Here is a 24,979-nt window from a genome sequence, read left to right as displayed (position 1 = left end):
CCTGCACAGCATACGGCCTTAAGCACACTCAGCTCATCACATCTGCTATTCAAAGGGGCTGGTGGAGGAGGGGGGCCGTGTAACATGTTAATTTTATACTCCCTTACTCCCTCTCACCACAGCCCAGAGGCAATTAAATGACAATTGAAGATTATAGCAATGTTCTGAGAATACCAACAGGAATTTAGAATTTCCTTTGTATTCCAGAATTGGAAAATCTTCACTGTGGAGTCATGCTGGGTTTGTGCACGGAGTTGCCTTCCCAAAGGTGTCCGACCAGTGCTATGAACACACCGCAGACTCTACACACGCAGACACAGACACACACACACACACACTGCCCGTGCACCACGGGCTCGGATAAGACTGCCCCCTTCCCCCACTGTACAGATAGCTCCCGGCTTTCCACTGTGTGAAATGTGCTTTTCATATGGCATGCAATTTAGAAGTGCCACTCCAACCCCTGCAGTGATGAACGCAGTGCATTCTGGGTAATCCTCCCAGAACAGCTTGATCAAGCGCTCCCAAAAAGCAGTCCAGAGCGCAGTGAGGGAATGCAAAGAGGAAGAAGGAGGGGAGAAAGGGGCGGCGGCGGCTTCTTAACGGATTACCGCTGCCGCGCCCGCGTGTCATGTGACTCGCCGAGCAGATGGCTCCTCCGATACAAACGAGCCAGGCACTCGTTAAACAGTTCATTTCCTGTCCCTTTGTCTAAACTCTTTTGATGTGCAGAAGGTAGATGATTGGAGAAGGGACCACTGCTGGGTTCGTGAAGAACTGAGCAGTATGACTGATTGATATGTCTCTCCTGGAAGAGCTCCATCAGAAAGACAGGTGTTCCGTAATTATGAATAATCATTATCAGTCTATAATCTGATGTAAGTGCATGTGCGTGCACTCACGCAACACATACGCACCAGTATTACGTAGTGTGTAGTGCTCCGTCGTGGCCTAGCAGATAATGTGGTACGGTGCTGCACTGTGCCGAACACACACCACAGACGGTGAACCCTCAGCTGTGGGTAGGCGAGGGGTCCATCTGCAATCTGTTCTGGGACCGAAGAACCTGAGAACTGGAGAACAGCCCGACACATATGGAGGAGGAGGAGAGGGAGGGGAAATGGGGTGAAATTGAAAGAGGGGAGAGAGAAATGGAATAGGGGAAAGAAAGGGGGTGAGGGAAAAGGCCCACTGGCAAGGTGAGGAGGGAGGAGGGACTGAGGAGAGACGAGAGAAAGAGGAGTGGAGTTGGAGGACATGAGCAGACAATAGCCAGCTGCCACATGCGTGTGTGTGTGTCTTTCTGTGTGGCCTAGCACCTGATATGCTACCATGAGAGTGTGTCTGTGTAAACGTGCACTCCCGTGAGTGTGTGTGTGTGTGATGAGTGTGCCTGTGTAATGTGTGTGTGATGTGTCTGTGTGTGTGTGTATGTGAGTGTGTGTGTGTGTGCACATGCACATTTTGTGCCCTTTGACCCAGGTTCTTGTCTTTCATTTCATGGGGGGCATGTCCCTAAGAGACAGCCATGCTGTTGCTGAAGCCCCTCTGCACATGTTCTTATGTTCTGCTAATGCATATTCTCAACTTCAATTACCAGGTGTCCTAGCCTCCATTGGCAATGTGCATCTGCTCATTAACATTTGAATTGTGCGTTATACTGCTGCTTTCATCGGCCAATCAAACTCTTCTCTGCTGGTGGTGATCAAAAACAGGCGGCAGTTGCTTGTTCATATTTCAACGTTCTTCTTTTTTTTTTTTTTTTTTTAATGCAGCCAACATCTGAAAAGGAGGGGGGAAAAAAACTGGAAGCGCAACTGTAGCGCACAAAAGCGCACAAAAGGCCCGACTGTCCTGCAGGAGCCCGCGATTAAGGCCTTTGTTAAAGCCGCCATTTGATATAAAGGGCGAAGCGGCGGGGCGGCTGAACGCGGTGCTCTTATGTAACCCCGTCGGGTGCGATTCCCGGCGGCGTGCGATGCGCCGGACGAGTCTGTCCTGTCCGTAATCACCGGGCTCCGGCTGTCTGCGTCCGCCATCTCACGCTAAGCACCAAACTGAGGTTTGCGCTTTTGCGACGCGACAAAAAAGGCTTACCTAAAGAAGATTTACTGTAACCAAGGTGGATTTAACTTTCCCGGGAGCCTATACAAATGCTCAGCTAAATATTAAGGTGAAATTTACACCCGCCAGAAATAGGAATAAGAACACTCCCTTAAACATTTTGGTGGAGTTAGACTCCCAGGAGTTGATAAGAACACTCTCTTGAAAGGGTGGGGCTTATATTTGCATTATTATTTGAGATACTTAGTAGATTTGAGTAGGCACCCCAAAATACAGTACACCTTGTTTGTCCCTTCTCTTTTCATTCTAAATGCACAATCTAAATGTGTCAAAGTTAGAAGGTAACCTTGTAATCTTACTAATTAATCTCTCTTATTTCCTTGTAATTTTAGCCTTTGTGATTTCTCTGTAGAGCATCTGCAGATATAGGGTGATCTAAGGTTAAATGCAACATCATTTGGATGGAGACATTATTTTTGTTTTGCCTCTACTCCACCTCATTGGATTTTTAACAGTGAATATTTTGGATTATTTTGTGAACAGTGAATATTTTTATTTTGAAAGTGCAGACTGTCAGCTTTAATTTGTGGGCATTTACATCCAGCCTTTATATGTATAGTCCCCCCTATTTTAAAGGAGCAAAAGTAATGGGACAAATTAACATAATCTGTAATAAAGTTGTCATATTTAGTACTTGGTTACAAATCATTTGCCTTTGCTGATTACCTGAAGTCTGTGACCCATTGACATGACCAGATGATGGGTATATTCCCTGGTGATGCTCTGCCAGGCCTGTACTGCAGCCATCTTCAGTTCCTGTTTGTTTCTTCATTCTTGTTTTCAGCAAGTGAAACGCATGTTCAAGTGGATTCAGGTTGATTTAGCCAGTTCCACTTTTTAACCCTGAAATACTCCTTGGTTGCTTTAGCAATAAGTTTGGGGTCATTGTCAAGCTGCAAGGTGAAGGATTTTGAGCTGAACTGTTCAAAATTGGTTTTGTCCCTTTAAAAATGGCAGTATTGTGTATGCCTCCATATGCAATAAAATTTACAACATTTTAAAGTGTTGACTTTTGCTTTTCCTGTACAGAAAACTATTTCTTTGATGGAAATGTGTCACCTTCCCCTAACTCTGATCTACCTTTGGTGTGGTATTATAACCTGTTTTCTGAATCAACTCAAAGATTCAAATTTAACCTGCAAATCTCAAAATCCCTTACCAGGCAGCTGCTTCCTAGTAGAAGCCGTTCCCAGTGCTTGAGTTCTGTTGTCATGTGAACTTGTTAGCACTTCTGATGGGTTATCTGCACCACTCATGCGCATGCATACACTCTCTCATTGTTCCTTTATTTTCATTTTTAAACCACTTTAGGAACAGTTCCAACACTTTTTCCATCCCTCCCAACGCTAGTCAACATAAACTAACTGTGTGTGTTTTTATTCTCTCTATTTTCTTTCAGGCATCTGCCTGAACTGCCAAGGCAGCACAAAAGGACCCAGCTGTGAGGAATGCAAGTACAATTTCTACAGGAGGCCGGATGCTGCCCTGACAGACTCCTGTCTCCCCTGCCCCTGCTCCACGGTTACCTCCACGGGCACCTGCCACATCGGTGAGTCCCCCGTTACTGTCCGGCGCCTAATTAGCCCGCCGGCTTAGCTCACGCCAGCGGTAAGAGAAGGAGCTGGGAGGAATCAGCCCTGACGTGGTTTGTTTATCTTTTTCAGTTTTACGTAGCACCGGCTGCAGCAGGGGACATCTCCTTATTTCTGTGGGGTTCTGGTTGAAAGTGATGCAGCAGACGTGTAGGGGTGTGAAGGGGGGGTCCAATTTCACCCCCACGAGTGCTGTTCGGTTGTTGTTTTCGAGGAGAGAGGGCAGACAGAGGTTGTATTTAGATAAGAGAGAGAGTGATGCTTCTTTCCTTTCTTCTTTTGATAATTCTGTTTTACTCACTAAATCTGTCTCTCTGTAAATATCCATTTGCCGTTTGCATTGCGAGGGCGTCTCTTATTTGTGGTCAGCGGTGTGTATTGCACGTCCCGTCCCTTTTGGAGACATTAGGAGGTGTTTTACCTGTCAGACGATCTGTCTCTGGGTCTATCTGCTGACATCAGCTGACTCATGTTTATAGGGGCAGCTGCATACAGGTGCAGATAGGTGTGTGTGTGCGTGTGTGTGTCCTTGTGTGTCTGTGTGTGTGTGTGTGTGTGTATGCATGTGTGGGTGTGTATGTGTATGTGTATGTGTACATGCGTGTGTGTGTGTGTGTGTGTGTGTGTGTGTGTAGGTATGTGTATGTGTAGGTGTAGGTGTATGTGTACATGTGTGTGTTTGTGTGTGTGTGTGCGTGACAGAGAGAGAGACCTGAAGCGGTTAATAGTTAATGCAGTTTTGTTATCAGCCTCTTGGAACCTGAAAGCAGGACTTCCTGCATAACACATCAGTGTCCTGTAAATACCTTTGTTTGCAGGTAGCACCGCACACTGTGTTTCCTTGTGTAACATGGCGGCAGCGTAGCTGCCAGTGTTGAGAAGACAGAGAAAGAGAGTGGGGATACGCAGCAATCTCAGCCTGTTAGCGTGACTAACGCTGAATGAGGCTTAGCACGGAGGGGTAGGGTGCTGACGTTTCTGTCGTTGCGCCGCGCGTCCGCTCCGAAGGGCTGCCGTCTGCTCCCAGGGGAGGACATTGCCATGACTGGCGGGCGCTGTGGGCGTGCCCAGTGCGGCTCGTGATCGGTGTGTGACACTGAGGAACAGGAAGACTCACCGGGCTCGCTCCTGCGGTACTTCACCAATCAATCTCAATAAACTCATCAGCAGCAGACTCCATTCCTTACTGTTGTATGTTTTGGAAGGTATGGTTGTTCTTCTGTAAGTTAAATTGATGAATGTATGTGGAGTAAGAGGTGCCAAGAATGGTAGTGTGCCTTCTTCTGGAAGCAGCACAATGATCAATGGAGGTTCAATGGAGTGGCTTTTGAAAAGCATGTCTTGTAACACATCAAATTGCAAATGTAATACTGCTGTTCTACCCTTGAGCAAGGTGTTTATCCTGAATTGCTTCTGCTAATACCCATACTTTCTGCAAGGGTGATATGCAAATGTAATCTATGTAACCTGCCACTGATATATGTGTTTTCCCAGCAAGTAAATAGTAATATTGACACAAATCTTGATAATCTAGATCTGCTCACCCACACATCCACTCCTGGCCTAGTTCAAAACTTTGCTGATTTGTCCTAGATTGCTTTCTAATGCTTTTTCTGGACATCATGCTTGGACATGTTTTGGGATGGTTTTTCAATCATTGACCTTCACTGAAATGCACTGTTTTAGAGCTAAAAAGAGGTCTTAGCTGAAGGGTTTGTTGAGGAGGAACAGAGTTGCTCATGTTGACATCTTACTTTCCTCCTCAGTATCTTTCCCTGACAATGACTCACGACAAACAGACCCAACCCCCCCACAGATTCAACCAATCATATACCGTCTTGGGGCTTCTGGTGGCTTTCAATTGGTTTCAGCTACCCAGCAACAGCCATGGGGATGTGAACAGAGTTGAGTTGAGTGGAGTTGAATGTAGTGTAGCGGAGAGGAGGCCCCAGGGCTGTGTTAGCCTGGTGAGGCTGCAAGTCTGCAGATCACCCCAGTCCAGCTCTGCCAGGGAAAGGCACGCGTGGGTGAGAGAGAATGTGGGTGCAGGGCATCCTGCCTGGTTTACCCGGCAGACAGTGTGCCACCAAGGCCCCTTTGCATTGTGGGGTCTCATGAGTCCCATGATGCCACTTCAGCTTTCAGCCATTCCAGCCTCACCTACTACTGAACTCTTTGCCCTGACTTCTGAAGATCAGATTTTTAGAGTGGTGCCACCTACACCTGCCTGTGACTTGTTGGTTATATGTATATATATATTTATATATATATATATTAGTTAGTCACTCTGCAAAGTTTTGTACACCAACCATTACAAATAATCCTAACTAAGCGTTTTTTGAGTACATGATACTGATTATATGTACAGTAAGTCCTATGTAGGACCCCAGCAGTTCAGTGTTGATTATTGATTCTGATTACACCAGAGGTACACAACCAGGGCTGATATGTTTCATGACCTTGAGCCAACTTCTGCTCTTAATCGTTTAATTAACTCAATAATATCTTGGTCTGACGTTTGTATAAGCACCAGCTGCAGCCGCAGACCGCAGGTCTTCCCTAAAGGCATTACTGTGCTGAAGTACAGGACTGATCCAGCGTAGTTTATAGAGCTGTCAGAAAGGTAATACTAAGGCAACTGTTTGGGACCGAAACGACCACGCAGCCTGGCCCTCCTGAACTGGAGTTATGCACCCCTGGTTTACACTATCAGTGATATGTGGACAAAGACCATAGAATTATTCCAGCTGGGGTTTTTCACAGAATGAAAAAACTATGTTGTCTGAACTGCATGGGGATTCACATGGATGCCTGGAACCAGCCAGAACCAGCCAGAAGCTGTCATATTGCCATAGAAACCGCCTTGGCTGGCCTCAGGTAGACTATACAGAAGCAGGCTCCGCAAAGTTTGGCCAGTGCTGACACAGTTTGTGTGTTGTAGGATTAAGTGACGTTAAGTGTTTTTCCTGAAGATGGAAATGAAAGTAATTTTTTGTTTTTGGTATTACGGTTATTATATTTCGTTTTAAATACATTGTTTCAGAAGTGTGCTCATGGGGATGCTCTTGTTCCTGCGGATTATAAATTTAATTTGTTTTGTAAGATTATCTTATACTGTATGTCATGGTTCAAGAGAGCTGTATTCGTTTTTAAAAGTGCAAACAAGGAGCTTTTGGCTATGGAAATTAATTAGAGGTTTTTTCTGTCCTAAATGTTTCAAAATGACAGTTGATTTTTCATTATGAGAATGAATGTTGACAGCTTGCAGCAGTGTTTCCTGTCCTCCTCTCTCCGTGTGGGTTTGATGCCATCAGTGTACAAGCAGCAATGCGGAGCTTAGATTACAGAGCAAATGGATGCCTGTGCCCTGTTTGTTTTCTAAAAGTGTCGTTGATGCAGATTTAGCCTAGCAATCAGGGGAATATATTAATCCAGTCCTCCTGGAATCCTGTGTGCTGTTTTTCTCAGAGTTTGTGCATTCAGATCACTTATGTAATCCACATCCCAGATTCGCAGGGTGAATTATCTGCTCCAGTTCTCTGTCTGTCATAATTACATCTGGTCAATATTGCCAGTTCCCAGCTGCCAAGATAGTTTCCAGTTGCTGGTACAGTATTTCAAGAGAGGCAGTGGACTACTTGTTTTTATTTTAGTTCTTGTTTTATTTCATTTATATATTCTGTCTCTCTCTCTCTCTCTCTCTCTCTCTCTCTCTCTCTCTCACTCTTTATCTCTCTCTCTCTATCTATCTATCTCTCTCTCTCTCTCCATTAAAATGTCAAGAACAAAAGTACATTATTCAGATTATTCAGGCTGAAAGGGAGCCTGGCTCTGTGTATGTGCACTTGTGTACACTTTGCAGGTGGAGGGAGCAGTTTTCTCTTCTGATGCTCGTTCCTCATTAAGAGACCATTAAGCGAACACGCGGAGTGGATATTAATGAATTCTGCACGCAGGGACGAAGCACAAAAGGCGATACATTTGACTGGTGCTCAGTCGGGGGGTGGGGGTGGGCTGGATGGAGAGTGATGCCTTAAGAGGGAATGGGGCGGGGGGCGAAGGGGGACAGGGGGGGAAGGAGAGGGAGAGGGAAGAGCTAGAGGTTGCCCTAGCAACAGTGACAAGTGCGAAAACACTGCTGTGTAGCCCTGCATAATGGAAACTGTGAGATGCCTTATGGCTGTGCTGATATCGGGGAGGGGGGGTAGCGGGTGTGGGACTCAAATAAATCCCAGAAGGCCACTGTAATGTGTAAACAGAAAAGCACAGACGTAGCAGTCAGCGGGCTGGTAACGGCTGATAAGGTCTTTGCGGGCACACAGTGCCAGCCTACCCTGCCCAGGACCCACCTCGCAGCCGCATGGCTACTGCGCTGCTGTTTCAGTCAGTGATAAGTGACAGCGCCTCTCTCATGCGGTGAGGCTGTGAAGCCGGCATGTCTGCACAACACACCCAGGAGCTGGGTTCAGCACACACAGTTTTACAGTTATCCACAGCAGCTTGCATTCTATGTGCATACGCTGCATTTCATACGGCTGGGTATTCTGCTGAGTTGAAGCGCTTATCTGAAGGGGGCAACGGCAGTGCCCCACCTGGGCAGCGAATCCACAACCTTCAGAGCAGCAAGCCCAGTTCCCTAAAAATTACACAGTCACCCTACATTCCCCTGGACACACACATGCACGCATAAATGTATGCACAAAATACATATATATATATATATATATATATATATATATACAGAGTTGATATAGATATAGATATATATAAACATACACATTCATGCATGGATTCACACTAAGTCAGCATTTTCGAGGTTTGCTGTAACGTGGCTTGGAGGACAGCGTTCCCCCGGGTGATGAATGGCCGCAGAGCTCTCCCCTGAAAGAGCTGGCTGTTTGGGCACGCGGGGCGTAGATTAATCATGGCGCTCCGCCGGCGCTGTATGGATGCCCGTGGTACACGCGGACGGACGTCTCCCTGTCCATACCCTCTTATCTCACACGGGGCCGGAGTTCGGTCCCGGGACAGGGAACGATTGACCGGCCACGGGGGTTAAAGGACTTACAGACCTGTGGCCGAGTAACAGAGGAGCCAGCGATGGCCTTCTGTTGCAGAGTGAAGGAACGCATGCAGATTTCAGGACTGCAGCTCCGAAACCTCTGTCCGGTGCATGAGATTCATATAAGGCACTGTGGGTCTGCGCTTTCTAACCTGTCATCTGTTCTCAGAATTACTGTAATCTAAATAGATTTACCTATTAGTTGTTACATGGTTTTGTATGGGGTATTTTTTGTTGTTGTAAAATTGCTTACAATGGTTAATCATACAGTATGGCATAGCTTAATTATGTGTGGGCAGGAAACAGTTACCCTTTAAACATGACATTGTGCTCGACTGCACTGCCTCACTCTGCACTACAGTATACAAAGTTTTGAATAGCAGGACTTCTCCCCGTAATTACGTTTCAGTGGTCTGCTGGTGGAGGTTCACTATTATTGCACTGCCGAAATCGTCCTCTCAGGTTCTCCTGTGCCTCTCACCAGAATGTTACTTTATTTCCTCAGTTTGCTGTTTTTCATTAAATTCGCCCCTTAGCCACTGTCTTTTCTTCCTCATCGCACTTTAATTTGCCTTTGGTCACAGTAACAGAAGAAATCCTGCTGTCAGGGAATCCAGTGCCAATTAGACAAGCCCAGCTTTTGTTTCAGCTGATGCTTACGGTGCTGTGGGCTCATCGGCAATGTGCAGCTTCCCTGTGGCGAGAAGTAAGTGTCATTAAATGACAAGTTGTAACAGTTTGAGTTTTTGTGAGTCCCTGGGCTTGTCCCGAGCTTCTGTTCAAAGTTCAGCCGCCACCGTGGTTCTTATCATACAAATTGAGGCAGCAGATTTCTGTTAGCCTCAGCAAGCTAAAAACGCCACTGATAACAGTGTTTGTCCAGTAAAGAAATCCTTAATGGCATTCTTCAGCCCAGCCTCATTAGTGAGACCATTCAGCAGAGTGAAGTTTTAATGAGATGAGCGTGTAGAAGCCATTGGGGAGGTAAAAGGGAAGCAAAAAACAAGGATTATCTTGGATTTTCTGTCAGATTCGTCTGCTCTGAGCCTCTCAGGGTGTTTCTGTTTTTTGTGCTTGTTTGCGTGTGTGTGTGTGTGTGTGTGTGACTGTGTGTGTGTGTGTGTGTGTGTGACTGTGTGAGTGTGTGTGTGACTGTGTGTGTGTGTGTGTGTGCTTGTGTGTGTGTGTGACTGTTTATGTGTGTGTGTGTGTGTGTGTGTGTGTGACTGTTGTGTGTGTGTGTGTGTGGTGTGTGCTGTGTGTGTGTGTGTGTGTGTGTGTGTGAGTGTGCGTGTGTGTGTGTGCCTCTGTGTGTGCTTGTGCGAGTGTGTGTGTGTGTGTGTGCGTGCACAAGCATGTGTGTGTCTGCACATGTCTGTGCATCTGTGTGTGTGTGTGCAGGGATGTGTGTGTGTGTGTGTGTGTTTGTACGGATTTGTGTGCGTATGTTTGTGTGTCCACATGTGTGTGTGCACCTGTGTGTGTGCGTGTGCACGGGTGTGTGTGCGTATGCTTGTGTACTTGGTGCCAGGCTGGAATGCCTGGCACAGAGCGTTGGCTGAATGTGCCCAGGGTGGACCCGAAAAAGGTGGTGCTATCGCCTGGTGTTTGTGTGGGAGCGGAGACCTGCCTCCATGGCTGGGTATCTGTGCAGCACGTCCACATCATGGCTCCATCTGACTGGAGCCTGTGGCTCAACCCAGAGCCCCTGTCGTCAGAACGGTAGCTATCCGAAAGGGAGCAGGAGTGAGAAAATGACTTACACATCGGTGTGCGTGCAAATGTGTGCGTGCATTACGGCTGTGGTGCTCTTTGCATGGTGTGCGTGTGTGTGTGTGTGTGTGTGCAGATTCGCGTGTATGTGCATGTGAGTGAAAGTGTAGAAATATTTGTAGTTTATTATGGCATATCTGGGCCTTTAATTTAGGCACCATGGGAAACACATACAAGGGCAAAAGTGCTGTGCATTCACCAGATGTGATTATATCTCATTTCTCCAACCGGTTCAGCAGATGCAGGATTTCAGCCGCTCCACACTGCCCCCTGGTGATATGTCCGTGGTACAACACTATCTCATTCTGACTGCTCAGTAGCACGGGCTGGAAAAAATCCTACAACATACAGAAGCATGTTTTGGGCCTTTTTCAGGCTGGTTTGTGCCAGACCTGCTTCTCCCTTCTTCATACTGGGGGATATCACCTATTTTGGCACCCCTTCTGCTGAGGCTTTCAAATCCCCATCCTCACCAGTCCTTCTGAAGCTCTGCCTCTCTCCAGAATTCTCCAGGGAGTCCCCGGGGCCCACTCCCAGTGGATCGAGACACGGGGCTGCCCCTCTCTGGGGTTCAGGCTGGGAGATGAAATGGCCTATCGTGTGTCAGATCCCCCCCCCCGCTGGTGGATGTGGGTCAAACACACGCCAGGAGTATCGGGTGTCTGCCTGTGCAGAGCCAGGTTACGGTACATTGATCGCTTATCTCTACATCGTGTTTATCTTTGTTGACTGGCACATTGTCATTTTCCTTGAGAGGACCTCTGATCACATGTCCGCCGAAGGTGTGTAAAAGAGCAACAATGCTATTACCTGGGAGCCCGCTGTTCAAACACAGCTCAGTCAGAGGCAGTCACTGTCAAATTCAGCTGTTTTGGTGGGATTATGCAGACAATAAAAATGTGTTCACTGTCCTAAGTTATGTTGACTATCTGATACAATTAGCATGGCCGATTGTAACCCCTGTTCAGGTGTCATGACAGATTGCAATTCTTGGTGCAGATGTCACAACGGATTGCAGTTCTTCACATGTCATGCCAAGATGTTATTCTGGGTCAGAGTTATAACTGATGTGAACTTTGTACAAAAATGTTCTTGTTCCTCTTGGAGTCAACAGTGGGGTTTATTGTTTATAAGCATCCGGATGTGTTGTAAAATCAGTGCAAATTGTGTTCACGTGTTCTGCTTGTATAACATCATATCATATTATATTAAATCAAATCTGATAATCAGGACTGTGTAAACCATCCTACAGGCATTTAGCAGACACTGTCTTATCTAGCGTGACTTACACAACTTTTTACATAGCATTTACATTGCATCCATTTATACAGCTCGATATATACTGAAGCAATGCAGGTTAAGTACCTTGCTCAAGGGTACAATTCCTACCTGGGAATTGAACCTGTGACCTTTATGTTACAAGCCCAGTTTTGTAGCCATTATGCAACACTGCCAACTGTAACAGGTACATTGTAATGATATACACTGTGATGAGTAAATGTTCCCTTGCATGTAATGTTTTATAGGAGGCAAAGACACAGGCAGCAGTCAGAATGCACTCTTTTGCTCGGGTTATGTGAGGATGTTTTCCTCATTGTCTTTTTCCAGAATCTTCCAAAATTACATTTCCATGGGAAGCTTTGTAATGAAAAGGTGCAGTTTTTTAGAACTGGTTCTCAGAACTCCTGCTTTATAACAGAGGCACGGTCAGAACTAGGACACAGTCAACAATGGGAGGCACATTGTTTTTGAACAATATAACAATGAACCCCCCCCCCCCATCTGCCCCCTGTCCTCCTCCACCCCCCAGAGGCACATGCATTGAGTCACGCCCCATTGAGCTGATAGGTTCGCTCGGTTTCCGCAGTTAAAGTGAAAGAAGGTGGTGGGATGTGTGGTGCAGTGCTTAGGGTGGCCGACTCTCGAACCAGATCCCATCCCCCCCCCTCATCATGCTTTCTTCATTATGGTGCCTTCTCTGCTACTATCTGCTTTCTGCCTATGTGAATAAAGCAGAACCTACAAAAGGAAGCTCATCAAAACTCAGAATGTCGCCTGCACCTCAGGCAACCATGGGCTCTCTGGGAGTTTCAGGCATTTCATTTTTGAGGGGTTATTTCTAATCTGGCAGCCCAGTCTTTCACCCATAAAGCCATTGTGGTAGTGGCCATAAAAAACCGAATGATTTCTTGCCTGACCTAAATCCAATCACCAGATTCAGTCCAGTCCCATGCATGGCTTTTCAGCGATCCTGTTCAACAAGGCGATCGCCAGACAGTGTTGGAGGTAATGTGCATGACTCAGGTTTGCTGATTTAGAACAGGAGAGGAGCAGGTGATGGAGGATCCGAGCAGCGCACCGGTCAGTCCTCCCCTAATGAGCCCATCCATATTCAGGGCCCCAGCGCCCTGCACTGATCAGCACTGTGCTGCTGCTGTCAAGAGCTGGATGAGAAGCTGAAATCTCACTCTATCACCACCCTGTGGTTTTCTCTGCCCTTTACCAGCCTGCGCAAGCTTTACTTTCATTTTCACATGTATGTGCACAACTCTGTGTGTACGTGTGTGTGCGTGGGTGTGCATGCGTATGTGCATGCATGCATGTGTGTGTGTGCGTGTGCGTTTATGTGCATGTGTGCGTATGTATGTGTGTGTGTGGGTGTGTGTGTGTATGTGCAATGCTTGCTTACGTGTGTGTGTGGGGGGGGGGCACTCGTGTGTGAGTGTGTGCTTGTTTGCATGTATTTCAAATATGTGCTTTCAGCTTAATTTAGCAAAGGGACAAATATCATTCGACCGCGCATTACCTCTCTTGCAGCTGGTACAAAATACGGCTGCTAGACTATTAAGAGTAACAAAAAAGAGGACACGTTTAGACTATTTTAAGACAAATTTTATTCTTATCTTTTAAAGCATTGTGTGGCCAAAGGCCTGAGTATATATCAGACAGACCATTTTTTATGTACCTGACCAGAATCTCTCATTCTTTTCTATCGTAAATGATGTTAAAGAATTGTATGCCTTATGTTTATATGTGTGCATCAGCATGCATGTGCAGTGTCTATGCGTTTGAGTATGTGTGTGAGGGGACCTCAATGTAAATACCTGTGACAGGCAGAATAAATGCTGTGCGCGCTGTAGGGTGGGTGAACAGATGGGGAGGCTCACGCCTCTCTTTTGAATTCCGGGATGGTGCTGTTGTACAACACACACATATACTTACGTGCTGTGCCGTTGCCATTACCCTGCTTTATATCGCAGCGGAAATTATTATTCCAATGCAAATCATTGATTCTATCTTACCTGCACGTGAGCTTCATTTTCATTAATGACTCACACCTGTATTTGGGGGGTGGGGGGGTGGGGGGTTGTGCAGTTTGTGCCTGTTTGATGGGGGCCTCTGTGCATTCGATGTGTTTGGGGAGACTCCTCAGGCACAGCTGTAACAGTCAGGTTCTCTTATGGAAATATGACTTCTTCCTTGTTCCTTGTTCTTTGTTGTTGAGATCCATTTCCTCAGATTCTTTTCTAAAGATGTTTTCAGAAAAGCCTGACCCAAAGCAAATCTTGGGATGGTTAATGCAGTTGACGGGGTAGACAAAGCTGGCAATTTGTCACTGTCAGTGCGGTCATGTCGCTGTACACAATGAGACCGTAATTTCAAAAGAAATAATGGAATACATTTCCCCCAACCCTTTTCAGCATTTGAATTTCACTCGCTCGATTCCATTTCCCTGCTTTGGTGAGCTCAGAGATCTCGGCAAATTAACGCGAAAGGTCTCTTTCGTGATGGAATTGGCGGAGGGTGCTGTAGAACAACGGGGCGGGGCGGACGGAGCAGATAACCGCCGTGCCGGAGGGCATCCGAGCGTTTTGGGCCAGCCTTTAATCGACGTCTGACGAGGCAGACGTGTTCAAACACCGCCTCACGTCTCGCCGAGCCGCCGCGTTAGCAAACCGCATTCATAAATTCACCAGTCACTGATGCAGATAAACCCTTCGCCACAGGAATGTGCGGTCAGCAATGTGTTTGTCCTTCAGTTATAATAAAAATACCGCAGTCTGTGCAGGTGTCCAATGGTCCTGGTTAATATGGGGGTGGGAATCAATCTGCGGACATTCCTACTGACTCGCGAAGCTTATCGAGTGCAGGGTCCAGTTAAATAATGGCTCCTGACCCTTGTGCTGTTCCAGCCTGGTCAGGAATTTAACCCTCACCTTTCGGAGCCTTCGCCCCGAAGCTGACCCAAAATGAGCAGTGGTGCTCAGCCTGGCGAAAACGGGCTGACGCCATTCATCAGCCGGGCTTGGGCAGTCTTAAAGGTTGGCCCCTCCCATTTCAGTGCAGGTCATCTGTGCCAAGGCATTGTGGGATTGACTCCTGTCCTGTCACTGATTGTAATCAGCTGCAGGTAGTGGTCCGTGCACTTTGATCCAACAGTGCATACTGCTGTCTGTTTTTGTTACGCTGTATGTCTATTATTCACTCAGTCCTTGAAATATATTTATGCTCTTGTTTTATACCATGCTAACCTCTGGTGAAGCAAGTACTTTATAGCACACACTGGTGTGCATTGAGTTTGTTGTTCATAGTACTCCTGTTAAGTGAGAATGCACTGGTTTTTTCACTTTTGTTGTCTTTGTAAGTTAAGTAATTTTAACAGGCTGTTCAAGCTATCATGCGATGCTTGTCGATTTTTTTTGTTTGTTTTGTTTTGTGTAGCATGTGTACAGCAGTGCCAAACCAGAGGTACTACAGTCAGGATTACTGAACTGTTGAACACTATCAACTATCAGCCCTTTCTTACAATTAACAAATAGAGACAGCAGTGTGTGCTGTGAGAAAAACTCCAAACCTGCCTTTTATAAATGTACAGTGAGTGAGTGACAGTGTAAAAGATAGTTACCTCATCTCAGTCCACAGTAATCCTGCTGTTAACCACACCTCATTTCTCATTCTCTCTCTAACCCAGGGATTCCTAGACAGCCAGCCCAGGCAGAAGTGGAGTAATCGGCTGATTAAATCAAGCAAAAGGGGCCAAAAAAAAAAAGTTTTCTCTTGTGGTGAAACCGTGTTGCAAATGCGCTCAGTTTTCATGAACCGAAAACCAGATGCAGGCACCCCCACCCCCTTACCAACTCTCAATTTTCAGAGTGACATGTTTATGGATTAGTTCTGTGGGGCCCGATTGTTTTGATGTAGCTTGATGTCTGTTTTGTGATTACGCGCTAGGCCTGCGCACTCTGCCTCTTGCCTGTTAGCTCTGAGGATGTGCCCCTGCCTCGTCTGGGAAACACAACTAATTCATATCTGACATCCACCCGCTTTTGTATCCGACACAGACGAGCCGAAAAGAGATGAGTTTTTACACCGCTGTCGCTCACCCGTCTCTCACTCCGTTGTCTGTTGACGATGAACTGCTGCAGCTGGCACTGGAGAAGCCACGCTCGATTGATGCGCGTATTCTCAGAGAAGAGTTAGCGCTCCCACCCTTAGACTACGGATGACTTACTGCTCAAGGGAGACTCGTTCAATTCTGAACACCCCCTTCCCCCCCCCCCCCCGGCCAAACAAATGCAGAGAAAACGGTTCATGATATACATTGTAGTTTCGCCTCTCCCTGGTGAGTGACTGGGCTTCTTTTTTTTGCTTGCCCTGGACATTGATACGTGCACTCATTCAAAGCAAAAGCCCATGTTCAGCTGGCGAGACCTACTCCATTCTGCTCTCTCTGTGGAGTACGAGTATGATCCAGTGCAGTTCTGAGGTCTCAACCAGGCACTCTCCAAAATAGTCTCTTCATATTGCTGTCCTGTCAGCCTGTCCTGTAGTTGTCAGGCTCATATGCTGTGGTATTACGATACACTACTAAGCCTGACCAGTTTGACACTGATGTGAGATAAGTGTGCTGACTCCTAGGTCAGTTACTTCTTTTGACAAATCTTGCTGAAGTTGTGTGGGTTGCGCTCCAAGTGGACATATCGATTCACACCAGCTGAATCACTGACCTCGACACCAGCTGAATCACTGACCTCGGCACCAGCTGAATCACTGACCTCGGCACCAGCTGAATCACTGACCTCGGCATAATGACATAATGCTGCCTAAAACCAGAACCATTCAGATTACTGGAAGCTAGTTTCACAAACTACAACTTGCCCTTTCAGTCACTGTTGCAATACGGTTTATGGGGTTGTGGCTTGTCCTTCTCTGACACTTTCCCAGTGGGCCAGCGAGGTGCGGTCATAGATGGTTATCATATTCCACACCCTGTATCGGTTTATACAATAAATAATATTGTATAATAATAAATGATCTGCAATCCACTTTCAATAAGGCATCATTCATTTATTTATTCCCATCCCCATAAATGTGAAACAGATGAGGAAGGCGCTGGTCACCTGACATTGGTTTATGCTGCCTGCCGAGGTGGGAATTGAAGATGGCAGGGGTCCAAATGAGGGATTGGCCGGGGTGGCCCGCGGTGACTCATTGCTGTTCGGTGATCCGTGGTTCCCCACCCCCTACCCCAACAGTTCCCGGCTGAGAGAACAGTAAAAATGTAAAAATGTACACTCCTCCTATTTCACCCAACCCTGCCATCAAAGAACTCAGGAAAGGGGGATGGGGGTGTGGTACTGGGAGGGCAGCACTCTTACCTAATTCACTGGTGATGGAATCCACAGGGACTCCCCCTAGGAGTCACCTTGCCACCCCCCTCCCGGCTGCATACCCACTTAGGGAGAGGCAACAGAAAGGTGATGTCTCACTGAAATACGCAACACGCTCATTATCACGTTAGAGAAACATCTAGGGAGAGAGTTTGTGGGAGTTGTAAATGAGCAGAGGCTCTGAGCCAGAGAGCAGGGGAAAGGTCAGCAACCGACTGCTCTGTGCCCTCACACGAGCACAGCTACAAGGAAGCTACACAGGCCTGCTCTGCTTTCTATTCAGGAGCTGTCAGGTTGGTGTGCGAGGAGCCTTAAAATCCCCGTTTGGTGCCCAGAGTGAACAAAGAGACTTTCATCTGCACTTCTTTCTAAGAACAAGGTGGAGGGAAGTGGGGCGGGGGGGGGGGGGGTATGGTCTCTGGCAGTTTGGGTTGCATGTGAGGGCATCGAAACCAGTGAGGTAGGGTGGGAAATCATTGTTGCGACCAGGTGTAACATCTACCAAGAGTAAGTGAATGGGGAAGTCAAGGGAGAACAGGTCAGTCAACTTCTCAGTCAACTTACTGTCCTTATTATATAATATTCTCCAAGCTGCATATACAGTGAAGATGGCTAATGTTAGCTGTCAAGTTATCATTCTCTCGTAGCTAATGTTAGTCTACATGCAGATCAAACAGCACCGCATGCAGCTGCCCCACATAAGGCAAATCACGTCACTAGTTGCTTTATAAATATTATTATTCAATACACGTCCCAAGTCTGATTGCCTGACATTTTGGATCCTACCCAGTTTCCTGTCACACTACATTCAGCACTAGCTGTGCAGACACGAAGACACTGGTTGTGGGAGAACCTGACAACCACTCGCAGGGGCGGAGTTTCGATTGAGAGCAACCTGACAACCACTCGCAGGGGCGGAGTTTCGATTGAGAGCAACTAGCCGCTAGGCGGTGTCATGCTTTGGGTTGGAATTGCAGTTCTCCCTTGTGGACACTAGATGGGGTTTCAAATAACATATTGCCCCTTTGAACAGAGCAGGTGCATTATGAACCATGCCATGTGCATTTTGAATGTGCCACGTGCTTGAACTGTCTCATAAGTTGTTAATGGAGTAATGTTGTCACACTGCTTCTCTGCTGGTCTGTTCATTTTATGGTTGATTGACAGATAATTTTTCCCATAAGAGGCCTTTTTGAAGATATGTTCACAATTCCTCTGCCTTTTTGCTTACCGTCTCCAGAGTGGTGAATGGTGGCCTGTGTGTTGGAGGAAGAACCCCCCCCTGTTCAGGGCCCTGTGAAATGCAAAAAGGCTGTTAAATCCATCCACACTCAGTAGTCAGCAGCCCCGTGTTTGTCTTGTTTGTATTGTTAATATCTGCCGCGGCCGAGGGCTCCAGATGCTCTTTGCTCCAGCCATATCCTCAGAACTGTGTGCTTTTCTTCTTAAAGGAGCAGCCACTGACATTGTTTGTGTTGACTGTACACTGGAAGGGATATCATTTGCATAACTCTATGTTCTCCCACCCATCTACCTACATATATGTTTATTGCCATTGCTAACTGAACCTCTCAGGAGCCATATACTGTGGCCCCTGGTAAGCTTCTCTTTGGAATGTCGATTGAATGCAGACTTGGGTTTGACGTCACTTGACGTCTTTTTCATTTGCCAAAGAACTGTGTGGTTATGGTGTTTGTAAAGGTTTCAAGCAATGCAAATGAATCCTAGGCATTTTTCCACTTAAATATTATTCCAGTTGGTAATCAACTCACATTTGTGGAGCCAAGGAAATAACCAACAAATTAAGGCCGGGCAAAACCGAGAAACTTTGGAAGATAGAAGCTCCGATGTAGAACAAAAATATGTATATTAACACCTTTAATTGCATCTGTCTGCTGGCAAAAGCACACCGCTGACAGCAAACTATCTTTAGCATTTAAAGGCTGTCATCATTCAGATGGGGTTGTCATGGCAAGATTAGCACTCCATCAAGACCTCAGTAAAAGCAAATTAATCAGAGGCACAGTGCACAGTGAAAATCTCCAAGCCTGTACACGGAGAAACACTGGATTAATCATTCTGAGCTATGCAAACATCATGGCTGCGGCTTGTTCTTTGGGGATTTGCATTATTTAAAGAAGCGGAGTTCACTCCCGGAACTAAATTGCGAGTTGTAGACCCACCTACTCAGCCTCCCACTATCCGTCTCTGTAGAGCTGTATCTCTACGTGCCTGCGGAACCACAGTAGTCTCAGGAAGTTGACTCATAGGTGTCTCTGCGGCGTGTGGGATCAGTGCCCTGATTTATTGCTCCCTCTGTGAGGTTGCTGGCATCACCAGGGCTTTCTTGCGTGACCATGGAAACCTGGGAGCCAATGGCGGTTGATCATTGACAAGCACTGACCCCGTTCTCCGTGGGAATTTTGCTGGGTAGGAGGATCGCGGCTGTAAATCTGCTGCGTTCAGCTCTGGAAGACTAGGGCTCTGCTTGTTCTGCTTGGTTGGATTGATCGAAAGGTGTGGCTGCCCTACCGAAGAAGGTCCAATAGCAGGAAGTTGTGGCCTGAGTCGACCTGCAGTCTGGTTTTTGTTTCGCACGGTTCATGGATTGCTTTGGGCGACACTTCCCTTTTTGCCTGCGTGCCCTGATGGGGCAGAGTTTTGGCGAACGGGGCTGACTGCCCACCTCTGCGTGTCCTTCAGAACAGAAGGAAGCAGCCGGCCAAAGTAAGTCTGCCCTGGTTAAAACTGTCAGCCGCAGCTTTCAGCCATTTGCTCGGAAATATGCAAAAAACATTTATGGTAATTAAGAGAGAGCACATTGAGAAAGTGCATACAGCATAAAATAAATTAAGCATTAATGTGCCCTGGTGTTGCAATGCATTTCAAATGCTTTTCAGGCTAATCGTGCTTGAGTTGCACATGTGGGTAATTGCTTTGAATATGCAACACAAAAGCTTTCTGTTGAACCCTCTCTCATTGCTGCTCCACATTTAATTTAATGGCACTGCTCAGTTTCTTTAAGTTCCTCCACCCTTGACCTCGTTTCATTTTCATTATCATTCAATTGAGTACAACTGTTAAATATGTTTAAGGAAATTGTTTTGTGTTGTTTCAGCTCATTGCTCTACCTGTTGGTAATTGTCTGAGTGTCTGTAAAAGAGTGAAATTGAGAGGGAGCGTGGAAGAACAATGAGTTCACCCATTTAACAAGTCTGCCAATGTGTAATTAGTGGGTGGGGCTCTTGGCTCACAACACACAGCCAGCCTATATTATCACAGGCCTTTAAAACGCTGTAATGCTCAGCAGAACTCTTTGAAGATTGTTCTGTGTAGTCACCTAGGTTTTTGCATGAACCTTGTTAAATTTCCTGAAAAACAAGACCCTCTACCTACCCCCTTAACTTTGACGTTGGCTAACCCTAGAGCAGTTTGGATGTTTCCTGAGGTGGATCTGTATACTTTACCTGAGCCAAACTGTTGTGACAAATGGTTTATTTTTCCCATCCCCATTTCTTTGTTATGCGTTGTAGAACATTTACATTTATAATATTATTATTATTATTATTGTTGTTGTTGTTGTTGTTATAATAATAACAATAATAATGATAATAATAATAATAATAATAATATGTTTTATTCTTTTATTGTAAATTGTTATTTTCAGAATAGCATGTGGGACAATAAGCAATACAGCACAAATGAGCCAGTTGAGCACAAACCTGTGCCACACAGCTGCTTAAAGGGCATGTTGGGCACGTTGCAAATGAGGGCCAATGTAAATAAGAGGGAGCTAGGCCAGTGCTTCATCTGTGAGGGATCCTGCCGTAACAGGATCCGGGACCTCTCAGTCTTGGACTGCCAGCATTCCGGGACCTATTTACGTGGATCCAGCATCTTCCACCCTGTCTTAAAGCATGGGCGGAGGGAATCTGGGATGGAGGGAATCTTTTGCCAAGATTCATCTGTCAGGGGGCTTATGAAGTCTGAGAAAAAAAGTGTTATTAATTAAAAAATAGAATTCCTGTCGGTACTGAAGCCTGTGCACTGTCCCACTGGTGAGAGCGCAGAAAGTACAGTCACTATCCCATCGGCCAGCTTATCAACGAAACACCAGAGACAGAGGGTGCCCACCTGATGACCCCAATGAAGTGATTACCCCTACCGCCACTCAAGAATTCAAGAGAGTGCTGATTATTGTAAGGGATAGTTACAACAAGTCCTATGAGCTCAACTGCTAGTTAAAGCTGGCCACCTAGCTGCTGTCAGTGCTTTCAATAATATTCAGATCAGAAGGGGCGAGGCAATGCATCTGCTGATTGTATGAAGCAGACCTTTTCTGTGCACAAGACAAGAAAACAATTTTATATTTTTTGTTCAGTGAGATATTCTATTCTCTACTACTTCTGGATAAAAACAACAAAAACGTTAAGCTAAGTTTGCATACTCTATCATATAATCACACCTTTGCTAGATGTTAGATAAACTAGCTTCCTAACTCTTGCCAGTGGTCTAGGAGACAGCCATGGAGATAGTTAATCAACCCAGTTATTGTGAACGGGATGGCTAGCAGCATCAATACATCATTTCACAGCGACATACTTAAAGAGTCTTTGTAACAATTAAACATCAAGGCTCTGCACTTTACGCAGAGTAGACATCAAACTGTGAGTTATATACATATATTTATGTAGTATCTACTACAATAGGTTCTTAGGGGTGTTCTAAACTTGCTAACATTAGCTAGTTTACATGCTAGGTGGCTAATGTCACAATTTCCCAGCTGAATAATGAATAAAATGCTAAACAAATTATTATTACTATTTATTTTTTTCCGGGACCTCTGAGTCACTTCGTCCTCATCCCTCACATGGGCATTTTTGTTCCAGTGCCTCCTGATGTACAAATTCAGCACTGATCTAGTTTTAGTCTGTAGGGGTGAGTCCTCAGAAGACAGCAGGAGGTGGTTAGAGACTCTCCTCACCTGATCAGAGCAAGCAGTTCCTCCCACCACTAGGAGGCAACGGCTAACAAACACCTCATCTTGGACCCTTGCAGGGGAAGGGCAGGCACACAATCCCCAATGGAGTAGCTCATGGACCGGATGAATGCTGCAGGTTTAATGTCTCAGCTCTCATATCGTATCTGCAGTAAAGAAGAAGACCTCTGATTTATGGGACAGCAATGACCACCATTTTTGGTGGGCCTCAGCTATGGCCAGGATTATTAACAAGAGACACTGAGCCAATTTCATTGGTCTGTTAATCTTCATTGAATTTCATTGTGAGGTCAGAGCTCATGCACTGCTGAGATAGTGCTCGTCAGTGTGTGGCTGTAATTCACACTGCTGCCCTAGGGAGGGCGGTAGATGTCTGTCGGTTACAGTGACAAACAACAGTTATGGAATGTGCGCCTCAGTGGCAGGCAGAAAACACTGCCCTCGTCTGGCTGACTGCCATGGGCCACAGTGATGGACAGCCATTACTGGTTCTGTCAGACTGAGCACTGTGTCAAGAGGGCAACTGTCTGTCCCAGTGAGTGAAGTGGTGCTCTGATCTTAGATGCTAGAAGACTCTGAACCCAACCGTGCTAGTTCAAGTTCAAGTGTTTGAGTAGGCTGTTTGATTCAATGAGATAAAAGCTTATCTTCAGCAGTGTCAACAAGAGGCACTAGTGAAGAAATATTTTTTCTTTATAGTATGTACATGTGTAACGAATTAGAAACACTCGCCCGAGATGAGATTTGATCCTGGCCTCTCACTCAAACGTGTTGCCAGTCAGCTGAGGGCAGAATTGCCCCTAGCTAAGGACACTGTCGTTATCTTGAATCTGAGGGTTGCATTGCCAGAGTGTTGTTACGGTAACCTGCTGCAAGGCCTTTGTTTTACTGCACGTCACTATCCTTACTAGCAATCTAGTGGAGCTATGCCCGCTGCATGTCCTTGTTCTATAATATTGCCCTGTTTTTATTTTTGTGTTGAAAAACATGGAATCTGCTCCCAGAGCTTTGCATCTTGAATCTTTACTGGATTTTAGGGTTTTGTGTTGTGTGAAAGTACACAGTTACGTGGATGAACTTTGCCAGGTAGTAAAAGATTAGAATGTGGTGCACTGACCTCAGCTGAGTGCAGAGATCTCAAGCCTCGTAAATCTGGCATAAGACATTACATTACATTACAGGTATTTAGCAGATATGTTGCATCCATTTATATAGCTGGATATACTAAACTGAAGCAATTCAGGTTAAGTACTTTGTTCAAGGGTACAACAGCAGTGTCCTACCTGGGAATCAAACCTATGACATTTAGGTTTCAATACCAATAAGACTCTACCATTTAAAGCAATGTCATGCTCAGAATCCCACACATTCTAATGACTACTATGCTCTGGATCGGCACTGTTTCAGATAGTGATTACAAAGTGAAACTAGGTGCACTCTATGGCTGAACAAATTTGATTAACCGTTGATTTTGGATGACCCAAATGATTTAAGTTTTAATGTTTTAATGTTTTTCATTTAATGCCTTATTGTTATTTATTTATTTCTATGTGCATTCTTTTTGGAAAATTGTTAATAAGGACCGAAATAAATTACTACTACTACTACTACTACTATTTGTTTTAACAGAAGAATCTCTTTTTTGAGATGACTCAACGCCCTATAATTAGGGCCAGAAATTAGGATTAGGTTTAGAAAAATGGCAAGTGTTGGGGTTGAGGCAACTCTACGGTTATGTTCAGGAGGGAGGGAAAGTGCTTGGTTAGTCCTTCATTTTGGACTATTTTGGTATTTTACATTTAAATTGATTTTTCAGGATAAATTACTTTATGCAGATGTCCATGTAATTCTCTAATTGAATTGATGGCATTTAGTTTGTATTATCCTTTTTTTAAATTGATATTATGTCAATCTTTTCTTATTAATATTAATTGAAAAATCACATATTTAAAATCACTCCTGGGGCAGGAAATGGGCTTCAGTGTTGCAGTGAGGATTAGGGTTAGGAATGCAGTAAGCATAAGGGTTAAGGTATGGTATTTCTTTTTTATTTCATGCTATTTATATACAATTAAGGTTAGGAAAATAGTGCTTCTTTGAGCACTGTAGGTCAGGAAAACTATTTTTTAAATACTTAATTTCTAGTGAGTCACCAGTGACTTATCCTGACTAGTTTTTTCTGAGAAAGGCCTTCCTGTCTTGCCTTTCACCGCAGAATCCAGTGGGCGTGCGGTTTGCGACCAGTGCAGGCCGGAGTACGAGGGCCCCAACTGCGACAAGTGCAGGGATGGCTACTACAACTCAGACAGCATCTGCCTACCCTGCGAATGCAACGGGAACGGCGACCCAGCGACCTTCCCCCGCCTGTGTGACCCCGACACGGGCCACTGTCTGAGCTGCGTCAACAGCACCGCTGGGCCTCACTGCCAGCTGTGTGCCAGCGGCTTCTCCGGGGACGCCCTCAACCACACCTGCACCCCCGCTGGTACGAGCAAGGGGGTCGGGGACGAGCTGCGAATGGGGGGGGGGGGTGGGGAGGGGGTTAGGGTCCTTTAGGTGCTGAGACTTTCACTACGTCTGAGGACGGGGTTTGAATGAGAAATTCTCCAGTTAGCCGTGAATTGATCCGGGGCTGGTTGTTATCACGCAAAATGATTTTTTCTGTTGTGCTTTCGTTTTTTCCCCCACTATAATTGTGAGTCAACATTTACCATTATTTCACTCGGGGAAATTGTAGGGGTAGTTTGTTTCTTTCAAG

The 24,979-nt window shown here is 45.8% G+C and overlaps 1 protein-coding gene across 1 annotated transcript in view; it reads left to right on the top strand.

The window, feature by feature from the left end:
• The window catches only part of LOC135265066 (multiple epidermal growth factor-like domains protein 9), an 89,579-nt gene that overhangs the window by 61,020 nt on the left and 3,580 nt on the right, over window positions 1–24,979 (top strand). Inside the window, exons 4-5 of the mRNA XM_064354294.1 lie at window positions 3,524–3,673; window positions 24,437–24,706. Coding sequence (XP_064210364.1) covers window positions 3,524–3,673; window positions 24,437–24,706 — 420 coding nt within the window. The remainder of the gene's footprint in view (window positions 1–3,523; window positions 3,674–24,436; window positions 24,707–24,979) is intronic.

Source organism: Anguilla rostrata, chromosome 10 (genome assembly GCF_018555375.3).
Source record: "Anguilla rostrata isolate EN2019 chromosome 10, ASM1855537v3, whole genome shotgun sequence".
NCBI classification, from domain to species: domain Eukaryota; kingdom Metazoa; phylum Chordata; class Actinopteri; order Anguilliformes; family Anguillidae; genus Anguilla; species Anguilla rostrata.
The sequence above is the reverse complement of the archived record's forward strand: the minus strand, read 5'-3'. Positions and strand labels throughout refer to the sequence as shown.